The 20,220-nt window shown below is 41.3% G+C and overlaps 1 protein-coding gene across 1 annotated transcript in view; it reads right to left on the bottom strand.

The window, feature by feature from the left end:
- LOC115475169 overlaps positions 1 to 19,869 on the bottom strand; it is a 61,488-nt gene extending 41,619 nt beyond the window's left edge. Inside the window, exon 1 of the mRNA XM_030210926.1 lies at positions 19,824 to 19,869. Within this exon, the coding sequence (XP_030066786.1) occupies positions 19,824 to 19,854 (31 nt within the window). The 5' untranslated portion in view covers positions 19,855 to 19,869. The remainder of the gene's footprint in view (positions 1 to 19,823) is intronic.
- Between the last annotated feature and the right edge of the window lie 351 nt (positions 19,870 to 20,220).

Here is a 20,220-nt window from a genome sequence, read left to right as displayed (position 1 = left end):
AGTGTTAAACTGGAGAAGGGGGGGGGGGGGGGAGTTGTGAATGACTGAAAGACATGCAAATTTGGGACAGGAAAACAATCTCAATGCTGGCCATTAGCACACAGGGTACATAGGAGAGTTTTAAAAGACTGAAGGAACCAAAAGTGTTCGGGGGGGGGGGGGGGGCAAGTTCTGAATGAATGAAAGAAATGAAAATTTACGAGAGGAACACAATCTGAATGCCGGGCATTTGTACACAGGGTAGATAGGACACTTTTTTTAAAAAATGAAGGACGTGGAAGTATTACATCTTGGCGGAGGGGTGAGGAGGAATATCCGGATACTGGGCGTTAGGGCCACGGGGGTACATAGACTTTTGAAAGCCTTAAGGAACCCAAAGTGTGGGAAGGAGGAGGAAAAGGAGGGGAGGGAACGGGGTGAGGGGCATTAGGAACAGGGGATAAAGATAGGAGCACTGAATATCCTTAATTAACCTAAATACTACTAAATACCATAGCTACCATTTAAAACAAACGCTGACTGGTTTTTATTAAATACTGACCCATATGACTGTATGTTGGAAACTAGACTAAAAATAATAGTTCTAAGTAGCTATTAACTGGATTTGCATATAATACCACATTTACTACAAATCAGAATTTATAGAGTGAGTTTAGTTGCAGATACCTGGCATATGAAGTCACAGTAAGTATTAGAGGAAGATTTCAAAAATATACACCTTTCCTTTGGGAATTCTCTGAAGAGAAAAAGATAAGTGTAGATAAAGGTATTATTAAATCAATATCTTAGAATTGGACTATGTTCTCAGAAAGTATTCAAATGAGGGACTTCCACTCAGCTCAGTCAAACAGATAAAGTGAAAATGCTCACTTCCTTGAGGGTGTATGGCAAAATACAGTGTTATATATACTCAAAAGGAAAAACAGTAGTTCATAATTTTTTTCTCCAGAATTCAGAAGTTTTTTCACTAGCTACCAAGTACCCTGTTGACAGGCTTTATAGGTTTTGAAGAATCACTAAAGAGAGAACAAAGCCTGTCAAAAATAACCCATAATTTAATAATTATTTTCTCCTACTGAAGATTGTGCTTACTACTATTCCTCTGGATTCTATGTAATGTGACTTAAGTTCCATGCGCAAATCCAGTTGTATTCTGGATTTGCATGCGCAACTTAAACAATTATTGCCACTAATTGGCATTAATTATAATTTACATGCAGAACTAAGCGTATTTTATAATGTGATGCGCTAAATTCTATGTCGCATAGTTGAAAAGGGGGCATGGCCATGGGCATGCCAAGGGCATTTCTAAAATCTATGCACATTCTTATAGAATACACCCGGTCCATGCATTATTTAGGTATTGGCGTATACACCAAGTTTTACTTGGTGTAACTGCCCACAACTAAATCTAGTGGACAGGCACTTGGCGTATTCTATAAACCGCAAGGAAATTTAGGCTTATTCTATAAAGTACACCTACATTTAGGTGTACTTTATAGAATACGCTTAGGCATATTTCATTTTGGCACTGATTTTTTTAGGCATGATATATAGAATCTAGTCCTATATGAAATTGTGTGTAAACTCTATTTGAATGCTATAAAACTTTGAGAAATGTTTCAGCTTTATGAGCCAGTGAAGATAATATACTTCTTTAAAACAATATTGAAATCTTGGATGGCAAAACTAAACTAGTCATCACATTTTTAATAACTAATGGAGCCTTTTTAGGGACCTTTTAAGGGCAATTCTATAAATGGGCATCTGCATTTAGGTGACCCCTTGAGCATGAAGGGCAAGTTGAAATCTCCCAGCAACAGCGCCTCCCCTTTCATTCCAGGTTTATGGTATCTTCGATCAGATCCCTGTCCAGTGTCTCCATTTGTGCCGGAGGTCTGTATATAACACCCGGGTACATACAGGATCCATCTCCTCTTTCGAGAATGATCAATATTGCTACTTCCTTTCCCATGGTTCCCTGCATTTCAGCCGCTCTGATATTTTTCACAAACAGTGCCACTCCTCCACCTCTTTGGCCCTCCCTATCCTTCCTAAAAAGATTATAGTCCAGTATGGTCACATCATTGAACCATGTCTCTGTAATAATAACAATATCCAAGTCTTCCTCAAACATCAGAGCTTGCAAATCTTGAACCTTTTTACTTATATTACGAACATTTGTGCTCATTGTTTTCCATGTGTTAAGTGATTTTAATTGATTTATTTATTTGTTGCATTTGTACCCCACATTTTCCCACCTATTTGCAGGCTCAATGTGGCTTACATAGTACCGTCAAAGGCGTTTGCCCAGTCGGTTGATAACAAATACAAACATTACCTTCCCACTGCCGCCTTTTTCTTCGGAGTGACTTTCTGAATTCCCTTGCTTTCTTTTGTCACCTCCACCCTCTAGTTTAAATGTCTAGAAACATACTATCTGAATTTCTCCCCAAGAATCCTTTTTCCTGTCACACAAATATGTAGCCCGTCATTACAGTACAGCCTGTTATTTTTCCATGTACTGCCCCATCCTCCTACATAAGTACATACGTGTTGCCACACTGCGACAGACTGAAGGTTCATCAAGCCTAGTATCCTGTTTGCAACAGTGACCAATCCAGGTCACAAGTACCTGGCAAGATCCCAAAACAGTACATTTTATGCTGCTTATCCTAGAAATAAAAACTGTGCCAACACTCTGACGAGCGTGAAATATATAACAAAATATTTAAACACACATGAATACAAGTATGTTTTTAACTTCTTTTGGTTTTATCTTACTTTTTCAGTATATAAAGTGGAGTAGTCTCATATGTATCACACGAAAAAAAGTGGTTTTTTCACCCAATAACTGGGTGTATCACCCGTGTGTATGCTCTAATCATTGACTTAACCTCCACCAACCTTTACTATTCACTTGCTTTTGTATTAATTCATCTCTCTTTAACAAAACGTGATAAGCAAAATTTGTGCAACACTTAACTTGAGCAGGTTGGTGCACTCGAAACCCCGACAGGTCCCCGTTTCGTGCTAACTTTGTCAAGGGGGAGTCACTAATTCTAAAGTACAAGGAAGAGATGCACCTAGTGATTACTTCCAACAAAACTGTACAAAACATATTAATTATATTCTTACTTGCATTCATTTAAAATCGCTGATGGCTTACCGGGTAACTGCCTCAAGTGCATATAAAGTGTTGCTTTATCTGACTCAAGATGGCGTTGGCGTCTTTTTATTGATGAGCAGCCGCGCCATCTGGTTGAAACACGTCATAAGACAACACTTCAAGATAAAAGTCTTCAACGGCAACTTCTATCTACGCCAATAGCCAATGACAGATCTATAAATGTCATGAGCATATTGGGTGAAACACTATTTGTATCCGTAATGTATTCAAAAAACAAAACCGTGGGAAAATTGTAGAAAAAATTAGAAGAAAAAATTAAACTATTAAAACAAGTTATTTCTTTAGAAAACAAGTTATTTCATTGGGAAAAGGTTATTTCCTTAGAAAAAACAACTCCACTGGATGTAAGTATTTAAGCCCCTTGGTTCTATGGTGTCCAATGTAAAAATCCAGAAAGTTTCACGTTGTAAGATCTTCCTATTTAAATCACCACCTCTGGTAGAAGGGATCACTTGTTCAATTACCATACATTTCAGGTCTTCAATAGTGTGTTTTTCGGACATCCAATGTTGAACCATGGGTGCTCCCAAATTTTGGGCTAGAATCCGTGACCGATGTTCAATGAGTCTCTCATGTAAGGACCTGGTCGATTTGCCAATGTAGTATTTCTCACAGGGGCATTTGATGTAATAAATAATGCCCACAGAACGGCATGTAGTTCTGTGCTTTAATGTGTATGTCCTGCCGTTACAGACAAAATCTGCGCCCTCAATGGTCGTGGGGCATGTTTTGCAACGGGATTTCATGCACTTAAAATGGCCTGGATTTACAATGTTGTCAGTTGGAACAGTAGGTAAAGCCGCAGGACTTAGAATTTCTTTGAGATTTTTAGAGCGTGAAAACGCGGTCCTGATGTTAAAATTTGAAAACACTGGATGTGCTTTGATAATATCCCAATGGCGTCGGATGATGGCTGCAGTGGCCTCCCCACCAGGAGTATATCTTGTGACAAAGGTCATAATTTGTTCATCATGTTGTGTACGTGGTGAGGGTTGAAGCAGCCAATCTCTGTTGTTGTGCTTCGCCCTGGTGTATGCTCTCTTTATTATTTTAAGTGGATAATTTCTCTGTAATAATTTAGCACCAAAAGTCTCTGAATGTGCTTTGTAGTCAACGTCTGTGGTGCAAATCCGTTTGAATCGAAGAAACTGTGAAAAAGGAAGGCTTTGCCTTAGTGCCTTGGGATGGCAACTTCTATATTCCAAAAAAGTATTGCGGTCAGTGCTCTTAACAAATACTTTCGTAATGAATTGTTTCTCAAATAGAAGGATCTCTACGTCCAAAAAATGAATCTTGGATTCCGACCAGGTTAAAGTAAATTGAATCCTAGAATGACATTGGTTCAACCAGCGATGAAATGACTGTAATTGCTCAACACTACCATACCAGACAATGAATATATCGTCGATGAAACGTCTCCATGTCCCTAACTGATCTTTGTAAGGGGATCTGGTCAACCATTTCTCTTCGAACTGTGCCATAAATAAGTTGGCTAAAGTGGGGGTGAATGTCGCTCCCACAGCCACTCCAGATTTTTGTTTATATAGATCCTCTTGAAAGCAAAAAAAGTTGTTGCATAATGCTATTTCTGCCAGTTTACACAGAAAATCAGTGGGGACCTGATGTGGACTAGGACGATTTTTCAAGGTTTCCCCAATGACTTCCAACAGTTCGTTTTGAGGAATCATAGTATATAAAGATTTTATATCAAAGGTTGCCATTATAATAGGAGAATCTGGTAGCTGTATATTCTGTAAAATATTGAGAAAATGTGTAGTATCCTTAATGTATGTGGGAGTCTTTTTCACAAAATCTTGTAAGAACGTGTCTACATATTCGGATAATGGTTCGAGGAGAGATCCTCGGGAAGACATGATAGGTCTCCCCGGGGGATTACGTATGTCTTTGTGGACTTTCGGTAGTGTGTATAAAACCGGAACGATGGGAGACGTTGACTACAAAGCACATTCAGAGACTTTTGGTGCTAAATTATTACAGAGAAATTATCCACATAAAATAATAAAGAGAGCATACACCAGGGCGAAGCACAACAACAGAGATTGGCTGCTTCAACCCTCACCACGTACACAACATGATGAACAAATTATGACCTTTGTCACAAGATATACTCCTGGTGGGGAGGCCACTGCAGCCATCATCCGACGCCATTGGGATATTATCAAAGCACATCCAGTGTTTTCAAATTTTAACATCAGGACCGCGTTTTCACGCTCTAAAAATCTCAAAGAAATTCTAAGTCCTGCGGCTTTACCTACTGTTCCAACTGATAACATTGTAAATCCAGGCCATTTTAAGTGCATGAAATCCCGTTGCAAAACATGCCCCACGACCATTGAGGGCGCAGATTTTGTCTGTAACGGCAGGACATACACATTAAAGCACAGAACTACATGCCGTTCTGTGGGCATTATTTATTACATCAAATGCCCCTGTGAGAAATACTACATTGGCAAATCGACCAGGTCCTTACATTAGAGACTCATTGAACATCGGTCACGGATTCTAGCCCAAAATTTGGGAGCACCCATGGTTCAACATTGGATGTCCGAAAAACACACTACTGAAGACCTGAAATGTATGGTAATTGAACAAGTGATCCCTTCTACCAGAGGTGGTGATTTAAATAGGAAGATCTTACAACGTGAAACTTTCTGGATTTTTACATTGGACACCATAGAACCAAGGGGCTTAAATACTTACATCCAGTGGAGTTGTTTTTTCTAAGGAAATAACCTTTTCCCAATGAAATAACTTGTTTTCTAAAGAAATAACTTGTTTTAATAGTTTAATTTTTTCTTCTAATTTTTTCTACAATTTTCCCACGGTTTTGTTTTTTGAATACATTACGGATACAAATAGTGTTTCACCCAATATGCTCATGACATTTATAGATCTGTCATTGGCTATTGGCGTAGATAGAAGTTGCCATTGAAGACTTTTATCTTGAAGTGTTGTCTTATGACGTGTTTCAACCAGATGGCGTGGCTGCTCATCAATAAAAAGACGCCAACGCCATCTTGAGTCAGATAAAGCAACACTTTATATGCACTTGAGGCAGTTACCCGGTAAGCCATCAGCGATTTTAAATGAATGCAAGTAAGAATATAATTAATATGTTTTGTACAGTTTTGTTGGAAGTAATCACTAGGTGCATCTCTTCCTTGTACTTTAGAATTGGTGACTCCCCCTTGACAAAGTTAGCACGAAACGGGGACCTGTCGGGGTTTCGAGTGCACCAACCTGCTCAAGTTAAGTGTTGCACAAATTTTGCTTATCACGTTTTGTTAAAGAGAGATGAATTAATACAAAAGCAAGTGAATAGTAAAGGTTGGTGGAGGTTAAGTCAATGATTAGAGCATACACACGGGTGATACACCCAGTTATTGGGTGAAAAAACCACTTTTTTTTCTTGTGATACATATGAGACTACTCCACTTTATATACTGAAAAAGTAAGATAAAACCAAAAGAAGTTAAAAACATACTTGTATTCATGTGTGTTTAAATATTTTGTTATATTCTAGAAATAAGCAGTGGATTTTCCCAAGTCCATTTTAATAATGGCTTATGGACTTTTCTTTTAGGAAGCTATCCAAACCTTTTTTAAACCCCACTAAGCTAACTGCTTTTACCACATTCTCTGGCAACAAATTCCAGAGTTTAATTTTACATTGAGTGAAGGAATATTTTCTCTGATTCCTTTTAAATCTACTACTTTGTAGCTTCATTGCGTTCCATTAGTATTAGTATTTTTGGAAAGAGTAAACAGGCGATTCACGTCTATCCATTCCACTCCACTCATTATTTACATACCTCTATCATATCTCTCCTCAGCTATCTTTTCTCCAAGTTGAAGAGCCCTAGCCATTTCAGTCTTTCTTCATAGGGAAGTCGTCCCATACCCTTTATCATTTTCGTCGCCCTTCTCTGTACCTTTTCTAATTCCACTATATCTTTTTTGAGATGCGTGACCAGAATTGCACATAGTATTCAAGGTGTGGTCGCACCATGGAGCGATTCAAAGGCATTCCTCATTTTTATTTTCCATTCCTTTCCTAATAATACCTAACATTCTATTTGCTATCTTTGTAACATAGTAGATGACGGCAGAAAAAGACCTGCATGGTCCATCCAGTCTGCCCAAGAAACGTGCCACTTTTTGTGTATACCTTACCTTGATTTGTACCTGTCTTTTTCAGGACACAGACCGTACAAGTCTGCCCAGCACTATCCCCGCCTTCCAGCATCGGCTCTGGCACAGACCGTATAAGTCTGCCCAGCACTATCCCCGCCTCCTAACCACCAGCCCCGCCTCCCACTACCGGCTCTGTTAGCCAATCTCGGCTAAGCTCCTGAGGATCCATTTCTTCTGAACAGGATTCCTTTATGTTTATCCCACGCATGTTTGAATTCCGTTACCATTTTCATCTCCACCACCTCCCGCGGGAGGGCATTCCAAGCATCCACTACTCTCTCCGTGAAAAAATACTTCCTGACATTTTTCTTGAGTCTGCCCCCCTTCAATCTCATTTCATGTCCTCTCGTTCTACCGCCTTCGTATCTCTGGAAAAGGTTCGTTTGCGGATTAATACCTTTCAAATATTTGAACATCTGCATCATATCACCCCTGTTTCTCCTTTCCTCCAGGGTATACATGTTCAGGTCAGCAAGTCTCTTCTCATACGTCTTGTAACGCAAATCCCATAGCATTCTCGTAGCTTTTCTTTGCACCGCTTCGATTCTTTTTACATCCTTAACAAGATACGGCCTCCAAAACTGAACACAATACTCCGGATGGGGCCTCACCAACGACTTATACAGGGGCATCAACACTCTCTTTCTTCTGCTGGTCACACCTCTCTCTATACAGCCCAACAACCTTCTAGATACAGCCACCGCCTTGTCACACTGTTTCGTCGCCTTCAAATCCTCAGATACTATCACCCCAAGATCCCTCTCCCCGTCCGTACCTATCAGACTCTCGCCGCCTATCACATACGTGTCCCGTGGAGTTCTATTCCCTAAATGCATCACTTTGCATTTCTTGGCATTGAATTTTAATTCCCAATCCAAACGATAGGGGATAATAAATTAAAACCAGAGTAAATACTATACTAAAACTCTAAAAAAAACTCCAGTAGTGTAACAAAAACTTCTCTCATGACGTGTTGTCAGAAGGGCAGAAGGAGGTTCTGTCTAGGGGTCTTTCATTCGTACCCTCTAGAGGGTATGATGCATTTGAGGCTAGAAGAGGGTTATACAGGTTTTTTAGGGACCTTAGATTGCGGCTGCATTTTGGTAGTCCCACTGAGCAGGAGGACGAGCCTATATTAGTTCGGCCAGGACAGAGATCTAGATGGGTTCCCCCTGGGTTGGTGGATCCTTCTATTATGGCTTATCAAAGGTTAGTCCTGGCGGAAGTGAGTCGGTTGGAAACTCAATCTTTGGTGGCGGCAGTAACGTGACTCGGGCACAGAGACAAGGTATATTGGAGTTAGCCAATAATGACCATATTATGATTCAGAGGGCCGATAAAGGCAGGTCCACGGTGATCATGGATAGGAACAAATATATGCAGGAAGGCCTTTCTCAACTGTGCCAAATTCAATATTATAGACAAATCGATCATGAACCCATGACTCGGTTAAAAAACGAGATTCAGGAGTATGTTAACAGAGCAGTGGTGGATGGGATCTTGACTAAACAAGAATGTCGTTTTTTATGTCATCCGCACCCTAAGGTGCCTTACATTTATTTTGTTCCTAAAATCCATAAATCCCCGATGGACCAGCCCGGGCGGCCCATTGTCTCGACCCGTGATTCGGTTTTAGAACCTTTGTCCAAATATGTGGACATGCTGCTGAATCTGCTTGTAAAGAAGTCCTATATTCAGGTCACTATGCACTTCATACAAATATTAGATCAGATGGAGCCTCAGATAGGGCATGACTTCTACATGGTGGGACTCGATGTAGCTGCGCTCTACACAAACATTCCTCAGGATAAGGCCATAGACTTGGCATGTAAACACTTTGACGACATGTGTATACCCGGGTCTAAAATTGAGGTGTTAAAAAGTTTATGACATGGGTTCTTTGTCATAATTATTTTGAGTTTTGTGATCAATTTTATGTGCAGACGCAAGGGGTGGCCATGGGGGCGACGGTTGCGCCCTCATTGGCCTGCCTCTATATGTCGCAATTTGAAAGGGCGTATGTATATACATCCCTGGGGTATAAGCATGTCGTCATGTGGAAAAGATACATTGACGATGTTCTTTTATTTTGGAAGGGCCCGTTAAGCAGTCTGCGGTCTTTCTTGGATACCCTCAATAGGGCAGATCCCCACATTAAGTTCACTTCAAGAATACATCAGGTGGAGATGGATTTTTTGGATATAAAGATTATTAGATCAACGGAGGGGGAGTTTGCCACTACTATTTACCGAAAGCCTACCAACAGGAACACCCTATTGCATTATCAGAGTTTCCATCATAAGAGTTTAAAGAAGGGTGTTCCTGTTGGTCAGTTTCTGCGGTTAGGCGGTTATGTACCTGTATTACAGAATTTAAAACACAAGCAAAAACTATGACAGCGAGGTTTTTAGAACGAGGGTATCCCAGGGGAGTCCTTAGATTAGCTTATAAAAGAGCCCTTTATGCCCATCGTCCATGGTTATTTTCACCCCGTCAGAAACCTCCCAATAGCACTCTGGCATGTGTCATCCCATATTCTCATAGGGCTAATGGTATTAGTGCCATTATACACAAATATTGGCATGTGCTAACGGTTCACCCAGAGTTCAGCGAGCACCCTAAAGTGGCCTACAAACGACAAGCTAATATAGGGGAGCTTCTTAAGAGACCTAGTAGTAATGGTGGTAGGGGTAGACACTCCCCTTGTGGGGGCTGTGTATATTGTCAGTACTCTTGTGACACTAATGAGGTCATCATTCCCCACATAAATAATCAAAAGAAATTTGTTTTGAAAAGTATCACCACATGTACCAGTGAGCGAGTGGTTTATTGCATTATGTGTCCATGCAATTTGTATTATATAGGCCACACTAAACGGCAGTTGAAAAGCAGATTAGCTGAACATATCAGCAATCTGCGTCATGATAAGCAGGAAAATCCTATAGTGGTACATTGGCAACAATATAAGCATCAAATAGATCAGTTGTGCTGCGTGGTCTTAATGCAAATGTCCCCCCCCCCCCCGGTACATGGGGTGACATTAGTGCTCACTTACTGGTGCAGGAACAGCGATTTATTTTTATGTGGAGAACGGTGGCCCCCTCTGGCCTCAATCGTGAGGTGGAGTGGGTCTGATTTGGTGTGGAGCCCCTTTAATTTAATTCAATTGAATGCGGGGGGGGGGGGCCTGTCCTCCCGCTTTGGTCATTAAAAATGGGCGTGTTTGGCCCTAGCAGATCAGTGCTGTATCCTCTGACCCCGGCTGGGGCGAGTATCCTTCCAGCAAGCAGCCGTACACAAGCGAAATAGTAAGTGATGAGGTAGTTGATTTAGATTGTGTTAAGATGAATTGCACTGGATTCACATTCAGAATGATATTTTTATGATATTGTAGATGATATGTTGGTTCCTCCTGAGGAAGAGTTGAAATGCAGTCCTGCATCGGGGAACCGCTAATGGAATGAACAGCAGAAAGAGCTAGCTGTGAGGGTGGATGTTGTAGTCCCTCGCCATTGCCTAACAGTTATTGGATCTATTAACAGCCCACAGCGCGCTGGTGACTTTGGATGAAGCAGATGGACTTTGCTACTTACGGACGCAGTAGGGACTTAGTCCTAGTGTAAGTCTTTTTGAATTGGAACAGCTGCGTGAATATAAATGCAGCTCATTTAATTGAGTTGACTTTAAGAGCAAAGAGTCCGGGAATACACCGGTGGCGCTGTGAAGGCAATATTGATGTATAGTGTTATGCATATCATGTGACATATTGTATTACATCATGCTGAGATATATGTGAAGCTTATACTAGGCAGTAAAGGCGAGTGGTGGATGAATGTTGATGAATGTGAGTGTAGTTAGATGATGTATGTCATCTGTTTTTGAATAATGAAATTGTTGAAAATAAAAAGTTAAAGTTTTTGTTACACTACTGGAGTTTTTTTTAGTGTTTTAGTACTGAATTTTAATTGCCAAACCTTAGACCATTCTTCTAGCTTCTTCAGACCTTTTTTCATGATTCCACTCCCTCTGGGGTGTCCACTCTGTTACAGACCTTAGTATCATCCGCAAATAGGCAAACTTTACCTTCTAACCCTTTGGCAAGGTCACTCACAAATATATTGAACAGAATCGGCCCCAGCACCGATCCTTGAGGCACTCCACTACTCACCCAATCAAAGAACTCAATGAGATTCGTTTGGCACGATTTCCCTTTGGTAAAACCATGTTGTCTTATTGGCTTCCAGGAAATTCACTATCCTTTCCTTCAGCATCGCTTCCATTACTTTTCCAATAACCGAAGTGAGGCTTACCAGCCTGTAGTTTCCAGCTTCTTCCCTATCACCACTTTTGTGAAGAGGGACCACATCCGCCATTCTCCAATCCCTCGGAACCTCTCCCGTCTGCAAGGATATATTAAACAAATCTTTAAGAGGACCAGCCAGAACCTCTCTGAGCTCCCTCAATATCCTAGGGTGGATCCCTTCTGGTCCCATGGCTTTGTCCACCTTTAGCTTTTCAAGTTGTTCATACACACTCTCTTCCGCGAACGGTGCTCTTCTCTCTGCTATAAAAAAAAATGAAATTTCATTTTATTATACACTATTTCTTAAAAGCCTTTCTCAATTAATGGGGGATGGGGTGGGGCAGATTATGTGGTGTTCTGAATAAGCCATAAGTGATAAAAATGCAGATATTATTGAAGAAAATGTCTTTATTTCAACGAGCCTATTCGCGAGGCCTTGATTTTACAGTTGGTAATGTAATGTTATGTGGTATCTGTTTAATTTTTTAAATGATGTCTATGTTGTTATAAGCCACTCAGATTGTAAGATGGGCGGGTTAGAAATTTTTTTAAAATAAATAAATAGATATATTTTCATGGCATTTTGTGGCAGTATATAAGGGCTTCAATTTATATCTTTATTTCTTTTTGGAGTATGTGATCACTCTGACCAACCATAAAAAAAAGTTCAGTGAAAGGGATTCTAGGGTATATCCTGAACATTACCCTGAAATTTAGAGAGTCTTGAGACTGGAATTGATTCCAAGGCTTGTAATTGTTTGTGCATTTATAGCTGAAGAAGATTTTTTTTTAATGCTTTTATAACAATAAGAGAAAAAAAGTGGTTAAGATAATAATAATTGATTTTACGTAGAATGGTTAACATGGTGAGCAGTTTTGAATAGGATTCAAAGTGTTTAGTCCAGGCCCTTTAGCACAGCAAATGGAGGTGGTATGCTGAAAGATATAGTACGTGTTTCGGGGTAATGGGTTTGATATATAGCCGTTCTGTGGGTACAACAAAAGCAGTTTATATATATTATATAAAGGTATTTTTCTGACCCTAGTGGGCTCAAAATCTAAGGGGACCTTTTAGAAAGCAACGGTAGGGCTATTTGCACAGGTGGCACATGCAGAATCAGCGCTACTGTGGGGCATCCTGAGGCATCCCAGGGCATTTCTGAAATGAGTGTACACTGGTTCCCGTGCTAGAAAAAAATGATTTCCTAGCGTGGAGGGAGAGGAGTAGGCATTCCCAGCGGTAACTGGCCAATGTGGGCAGATTGCCGCACACTGCTCGATTACTACGTGAGTAGTGCGTGAGCCCGTACCGCATGCTAAATAGGAGGCGGTAAGGTCTCGGGCAGTAATGGCCAAGCACTAATTTGGAAATTAGCACGTGGCTATTCATGGCAGAAGTAAAAATTCAGCCATTTTAGAACCAAAATGTGGCCGGAGCATGCAGGAAACCCATGCACTATAACTACCGCCTGCCACTTTTTAGCGCGGCTTAGTATAATGACCTCTAAGTATTGTACCTGGAGCAATGGAGGGTTAAGTGACTTGCTCAGGGTCACAGGGAGCAGCAGTGGGAATTGAACCCAGTTCTCCACTCACTGAGCTATTAGGCTACCCCTCCACTTCAAATATGCTATTGGAAGAGCAACAACTGAGCACTTCTAAGAGACCATCAAAGTTTTTTTCTGACAGTTTTCTGGGAAATAAATTTAGACTGTCATTTGCTTGACTAGACAATATGGTATAAGCACTCTGTTGTTATAAAGTGAGGGTTGCAAATTGCTTTTTTTTAGCTGAATTTTAAATTTGATTTTGTCTCTTAAGTGGGTCACATCACTTTACGTTTGGAGTTTTTCCATCCTGTTAATTCCCCCGTGATAATTCATCTTGTAGATCAGAGTTTCAGAGCCTTTGCACAGCAAGGCTACAGAAAGTGTGTCAAATATTAGTGAAATGTAAAAAGGAGTGGACTGTGGCCTGTATAATGACACTATTACCTTTTAACCATTGTATGCATTCAACTTATATCTATTCTAATTACAAAAATATATATCCCATAGAAGACAAACAGCTTTCTTGTGATAATAGCAGGTAGGCAAAAGGGCATATACTGTAAGCAACAGACTATTCCAGAGACAAAGAACTTAGGGCTCCTTTTATAAAGCCATGCTAGCGATTCCTGCACAGCAAATGCCATGAAGCCCATAGGACTTGAATGGGCTTTGTCGCAATTGCTGTGCCAGAATCACTAGTGTGGCATTGTAAAAAGAGCCCCTAGTAATCATTTGCACAATATTTGTGGAATTACAGATACTGTATAAGTAAAATTGTGGTTTGCTTATTTTCTAGCCACTAGCTGCTTATGAAAACATGGCCCAGGCTGTAAAACTGACAGAAAAAGGTGAGAACAGAAATTTTAATGGTAGAGGAGGAGTAATAAAGCATGCACAGATCCACAAATTCATGAACATGCAGGATTTCACAAAGATGATTAGGTTTTATGTGTGTATTTTCACCTAGTAAACATTACAATTAATTTAACAGTTATTGACATATCTTATTCACAGTCAAATTGGAGACCTCTCGTAGGGATCCTTTTACTAAGGTGCGCCAAAAATGGGCTGTGCTAGTGTAGATGCATGTTTTGGGAGCGTGCAAATCCATTTTTCAGCACGCCTGTAAAAAGGCCTTTTTTAAATTTTTGCTGGAAATGGACGTGCGGCAAAATTAAAAAATTGGGGCACGTCCATTTTGGGTCTAAGACCTTACTGCCAGCCATTGACTTAGCGGTAAGGTCTCACGCAGTAACAGTGCGGTAATTGTCTACGCACGTAGAATGACGATTACCGCCCAGTTTCTGGTGCGCGCAGGAAAATAAAAATTATTTTCCGGCGTGCATAGTGGATGCATGTAAAAAATGAAATTACTGCCCGGGCCTTGTGGTAGCCGGGTGGTAACTTCAAATTGATGTGCATAGGACGCATGTACGCATCTACATAGCTTAGTAAAAGGGCCCTTAAATCTTTATAATATTTTAATTTTGTATAAATTTCATGCCTTGAATTCTTATGATTATCAAAAGCTTAAAGCAACATTTAGTCTGAAGAGATGTTCCATTCAGTTGCTTAATGCTGAACTATAGCACAATACCTTTTTGACTGGAAAAAATTAGTTTCAGGGTGTTAGCAATTGTTGTCTAGGTGTGGTCCCGGGTCCAGTTCACAGAGGCAGTGGGTTCCCAAAGAATACACAATCCACACAGGTTTGTATATATATAGAGAAAGTATATTGTATTTACATATATAGGCTCACAGCACTTAGTAAATATTATAATGCTGTATCAGTGTGTGGGTTTAGAGGGGAATGAATGAGAGAAAGGTAAGAATGGGGGGTGCAGAGGAAGAAAGAAAGAAAAAGTCTTAAGAAAGCAGAGCAATGTGCTCTAAGTAGGGCTGAAGGAGAAAGGGGGGCCAGAGCCAGGGAGGAGGGCTCTGGTGGCTGGAGATGTGTGTGTGTGTGTAAAGAAAGAAAGAGAAAAGCTGAGCAGAGCCATGTGCTCCTGCTTTATATACCTCAGGAACAGAAAGGGATCAAATAACCTCTTTCCTTCCCAGCCAAACTCCAGTTTAATTTCCTTTACAAAGACGGTGACCATTTTCACAGGTTTTCCTCTTTGAAGTCCCTAGTTCTGGAGCCTATCTGTCTTGGTTTGGTTGTTCTCAAGCCCTGCATTAATCAGGGGTAATTGAGAAACAAAAAGGCTATCAGGCTGCTGGGCAGCATTTGGTCCATTTGCCATCCTTAGTGATTCCTGAGGGAGCGGGGAGTTCTCAGAAGTCAGAAAAGCTGGTTTCATCAATCCTGACATGCAGCCAGACATCTCCACCGCTTTTTTTTCTTCTCATGGAGGCAAGATGGAAGCAAACCTGGATACCTGATCTGTCACTGTAGTGTTCCCTTACCTCCAGTTATATTGTTCCTGCTAGTTCTAGCAGGTCCCCTGTCCTGCTTATTCATATCCCAGAAAGCAACAAGGCAAACGATCTGCAAAATCCAACGTGGAAAACAAACCAGCAGATCGGTATAATATCCAAAAAGACTTTATTGAGGATACCGTGTATGAAACAAATGCCCGACACATGCCGTGTTTCGCCCAACAATAGAGTTGGAAAATAATGCATTTAGATTGCATTTTCAAATCTATGCATGTTTTTTTCCAATAAAAATTACATATGCAAGTGCAACAAGCAAGTGCCCATGGCATTTTTCAAAGGGAAAGCATATATGTTCTTACCAAGCATCTCTCATTTTGAGAGAAGCCAACTTACTGTCTAAGGCCATTTCATTCTTATCTATACTATTTGGTCTTACACAGGCATTGACTTCAATGCTTTTTATGCGTAAATAAGTTGTATGTAAGATGATTATTGTTTTGAAATACTCTTGATTTAAAGCTAGGATTCATAATTCAATACATATATTTTCACAGTTCATTGTGAGACTCGTTTTCAAAGCACATAGACTTAAAAAATTACATATATTACTATGGGGCTCATTTTTTAAAGACAAAAATGTGCAAAAAGTGTCATAACCACCATTTGTACGGATTTCTTCTCAAAACGTCCAAATTGGTATTTTCAAAACCTGTTTTGCAGATGTCCGTCTATGCATTTTGTCTGCAGTGCCTCCAAATCACAAGGAGGCGTGTTGGGGGCATTTCAAAGGCAGGATTAGGGCAGGCTTAAAGCAAGCCTAACACTTGGAAGTTTTACAGCCATAAGGGAACAAAACACAAACGTCTAGGGGGAAAACTTCAACATTTTGGTGTAGACCTGCTTTCAGAAAGAATAAGGCACAAAAAGTTACCCTAAATGACCAGATGACCACTGGAGGGAATCAGGGATGACCCCCCTTACTCTCCCAGTGGTCAGTGACCCCCCTCCCACCCCCCAAAAATGTGAATAAAAATAGTACCAGCTTCTACAACAGCCTCGGATGTTATAGCAAGGTCCATTAGAGCAGCATGCAGGTCTGCGGAGTAGTATAGTGGTGGGTGCAGTGCACTGTAGACAGGTGGATCCAGGTTCATACCGTCACCCCTACCTGTTACAATTGTGGTCGAAACTGTGAGCTGTCCAAAACTCACCAGAAACCCACTGTACCTATATATAGGTGCCCCCTTCACCCATAAGGTCTATTGTAGTGGTGTACAATTGGGGGTAGTGGATTTTTGTTTGGTTTTGGAGTGCACAGCAGACAAGATAAGGGAGCAACGGTGAGACGTATATCTGGGATCATTTATATGAAGTCCACTGCTCCATTGCTCTTCTAGGATGTCTGGGGTACCAATCTGCTAAAAATGCTGGCTCTTCCTACATCCCAGTGACTCGATTTTCTATGATTTTAACTTTACAGGGTTTTTTTTTTTCTGAAAATGGCCTGAAAAGATAGATGCACAGATCACAAAACATTATTACAAATGGTATTTTCGAAAATAAAAGATTATAAAGCCTTTATGGTTTTGAAAATAGTCACGTTTTGTATTCGGATTGTGGACATTTAGCGCAAAATGTCCAAAGTCCGACTTAGTAGTCATATTGAAAATGCCCCTCTACGTAACTTTGAAAGTCTTATGTGCTTTGAAAATGAGAATCTATATATACTAGTGAAGAATAAGATGTGAGGAGATATAATAAAGGATTTTAATAAATATGATTTGCTATTTTCTTATTTTAACAGGTTTAGGTATTGGTTCTGAAATTCTCAAGAAGCTAAGTCAGGTATGCAAGGTTTAATTTTATTAATATGTCACTGTCCTCACAGTGGTACCTTTGTTGTGTTTTGAAGTGGATTCAGGAAATATTGAAGGTGCAAAAATATCTATATAAATAATTCTCACCTCCAACGTTCAGTGAAGCACTGAATATATTGTTCCTAGGGTAGGCTGTCAGGACCACTCACCCTCCTAGGCTGTGACCACCACTCACCCTCACTCATAGACCCGCCCTCAGCCATGCCCCTTCCGGATATAATTCACAACCCCAACGTTCTAATGAAGCCACATCGCAAATCTCTAACTTCTGTCATGGTATAGATCGCAGTTGCACCATGACTGTCTGCCCCGCCCTCGCGTGAAGCATCATGATGTCGAGGGCGGAGCCACGGAGGACCAATCAAACAGCATGAACAATGCTGGCCAACCGGACAACACGGACCGATACGTAACACGCACGAACAACCAATCTTTGGCACATCTTCTCTCGCTGTCTCGCTCTCCCCTGGCACTTGCTAAGTCCTCCGGTATCGCAGGCAGCCGGCTGTCACGCTGCAGGTGGAGGGGTGAGTATGAGACGCGGCAAAGGTCCTGCTGGGTCCGGCATGCTGACCTCACTGCGCCCCCATCACTGCACCATTTCTGTGGTTTTCCCGCGGCTGCCCAATTTACCCAATGCACCACTTGCTTCTGACTTCTCAAGCCTTTCAGCTCTCACTACGTACATTTGGGAGGGGGGGAACCCCTAACGAAGTCCACTTTTATGAATGCCCATCTATACCCCCAACTAATTGTCACATATAGAGGTCATCGGTAGAGCCATAAAAGACAGACAGGCAATTTTGGAGAATGAGTGCTTCTCTAATTTCATTTCTGCACACACAACTTGTGTCTTGCGGGTCCTGAGACCTAGGAAGGGAAGGTCCTGAGACAAGAGAGGGGAGGAAGGAGGGGGGAAGGGGGGTCCCTAAGAACACAGAGAGGGGGGGAAGGGGGGGTCATCAGACCACAGGGGAGGGGGTCCTGAGACCTGAGAAGGGGGAGAGGGGAGGACACTCACTGTCTCACATACACACTCGCACACACTCATTCTCACATACACACACTCTCTCACAGACACACTTGCACCCACTTCCACTCTGTCACACACACACTTGCACATTCACTCTCTCTCTCTCTCACACAGTCACTCTCACAGACACTCTCTCAAACATACACACTCTGCGGAAAACCTTGCTAGCGCCCATTTCCTCAGCAATCCTCCAGACCGTTCAAGACGCTTGGGTTATGCACTCCTACCAGCAGAGGGAGACTGAGAACACTAAAACTTCTTATACAAGTAGCCTGTGCAGACCTTCTACGAATCAGTATTGTCTCAGCAAAGGGTAGAAGTGTGCAGCCTGTGAAGTGTACTCAGTCTGGTAGGCCCGTTTGGGGTTTCTAGGTTGGGTTGTAAATGTTACAGAACCCACACTTGGATGTCTATTACAGGGTGTAAATCCTAAGGGGCTTCTTATTCCCTGTGGGGTGTCACACCCGGGTGGCCGGGTCCCTCCCCCTGTGCTCTTCCTCTGGAGGACTGCTTGACCTCGGCTACAGACCTCATTCTGTACCCTTGAGGCGTTTAGGCATCAGCAACGAGGTTTTAAAAATAAATAAATAAATGTTTTTAAAAGGCTATTTTGGCCGTTCTTGTGGCAGTCCATAGATAAAACGTCTTCAAGGGCGTTCTTGCCTTAGGCGGTTTTGCCTATTAGTCTGTCAGAGCACAAAGCAACTGTTTGTTTTTATTGTGTTCGCGACCATTATGTCTAAGCCGGTGAGGTGTCGGTTTTGCACGAAGCGCGGCGTTGAAGTGAAAGGTGGCCAATGTAAATTTTGTGGGAAGCCTACATTGTCAGCGCTCTTGCTCCCCGTGCTTTCCCCTGAGTCGGCGGAGGTGTTGGGCGGCGATTTGACCGCACATTCCGGGCTGGCAATGGTGGGGCCGGTTTTGGCAGGAAACGCGGCCATTTGGGCTGTGCGTCCCGGGTCCGCGTTTCATTTGTGCCAGAAATGGGCCTTTTTTACTAGTTTGTAAATATTTTGTTCAAAGTGCTTCTGCCATGTCTCCTTCTTGCTTGCAAACCACTGGAAAGGGAGCTACCTGGGGACAAGAGTAAGCCTTTCTGGAACCATTTTCCACAACAACCCTCACTCTAATCCTATAAAAAAATTGTGCTTATATAATACTCTTTGATTCAATTTGCAGATAATGTTGTTTCATAAAATTAGTTGCTTTGTGAACTAAGCATACAAACAATCCAAATATTTGGAGGTTTGTCATTTTGATATATACTACTTACCAAGGTCATAAATTTCAGTGCACGATGACATACTGAAGAAGTTTGATGCCATATTCTCAAGTTTACTTCTGTGAAAACAATTGTTGAAAAGGTTTCTAATGTTGGATTGTTATTATCAGACTTAGGAATTCGTACAAGTTAAAAACGTAGAAAATCAAGCCACTGGGATAGGATATTTCTAGATTAGATTTTATGTTATTATTATACCTTATTTATTAGAGTGTGACACGGTAATGGGGAAAGCAGTAATAGTGTAGTAACCACGGTAATTCCAGCAGGGACCATCTGCAGGGTATTACCTTGGGAATGGGGATGATCTGCACTGTATTACCATCATAATAATAATGATCCCAATTTTACCATGAATATGGGGAGCGTTAAAGCACATTGATTTGGA

The sequence above is a fragment of the Microcaecilia unicolor genome, chromosome 7 (assembly GCF_901765095.1).
Source record: "Microcaecilia unicolor chromosome 7, aMicUni1.1, whole genome shotgun sequence".
NCBI classification, from domain to species: domain Eukaryota; kingdom Metazoa; phylum Chordata; class Amphibia; order Gymnophiona; family Siphonopidae; genus Microcaecilia; species Microcaecilia unicolor.
Note: the sequence above shows the minus strand (reverse complement) of the source record. Positions and strands in the feature narration are given on the sequence as shown.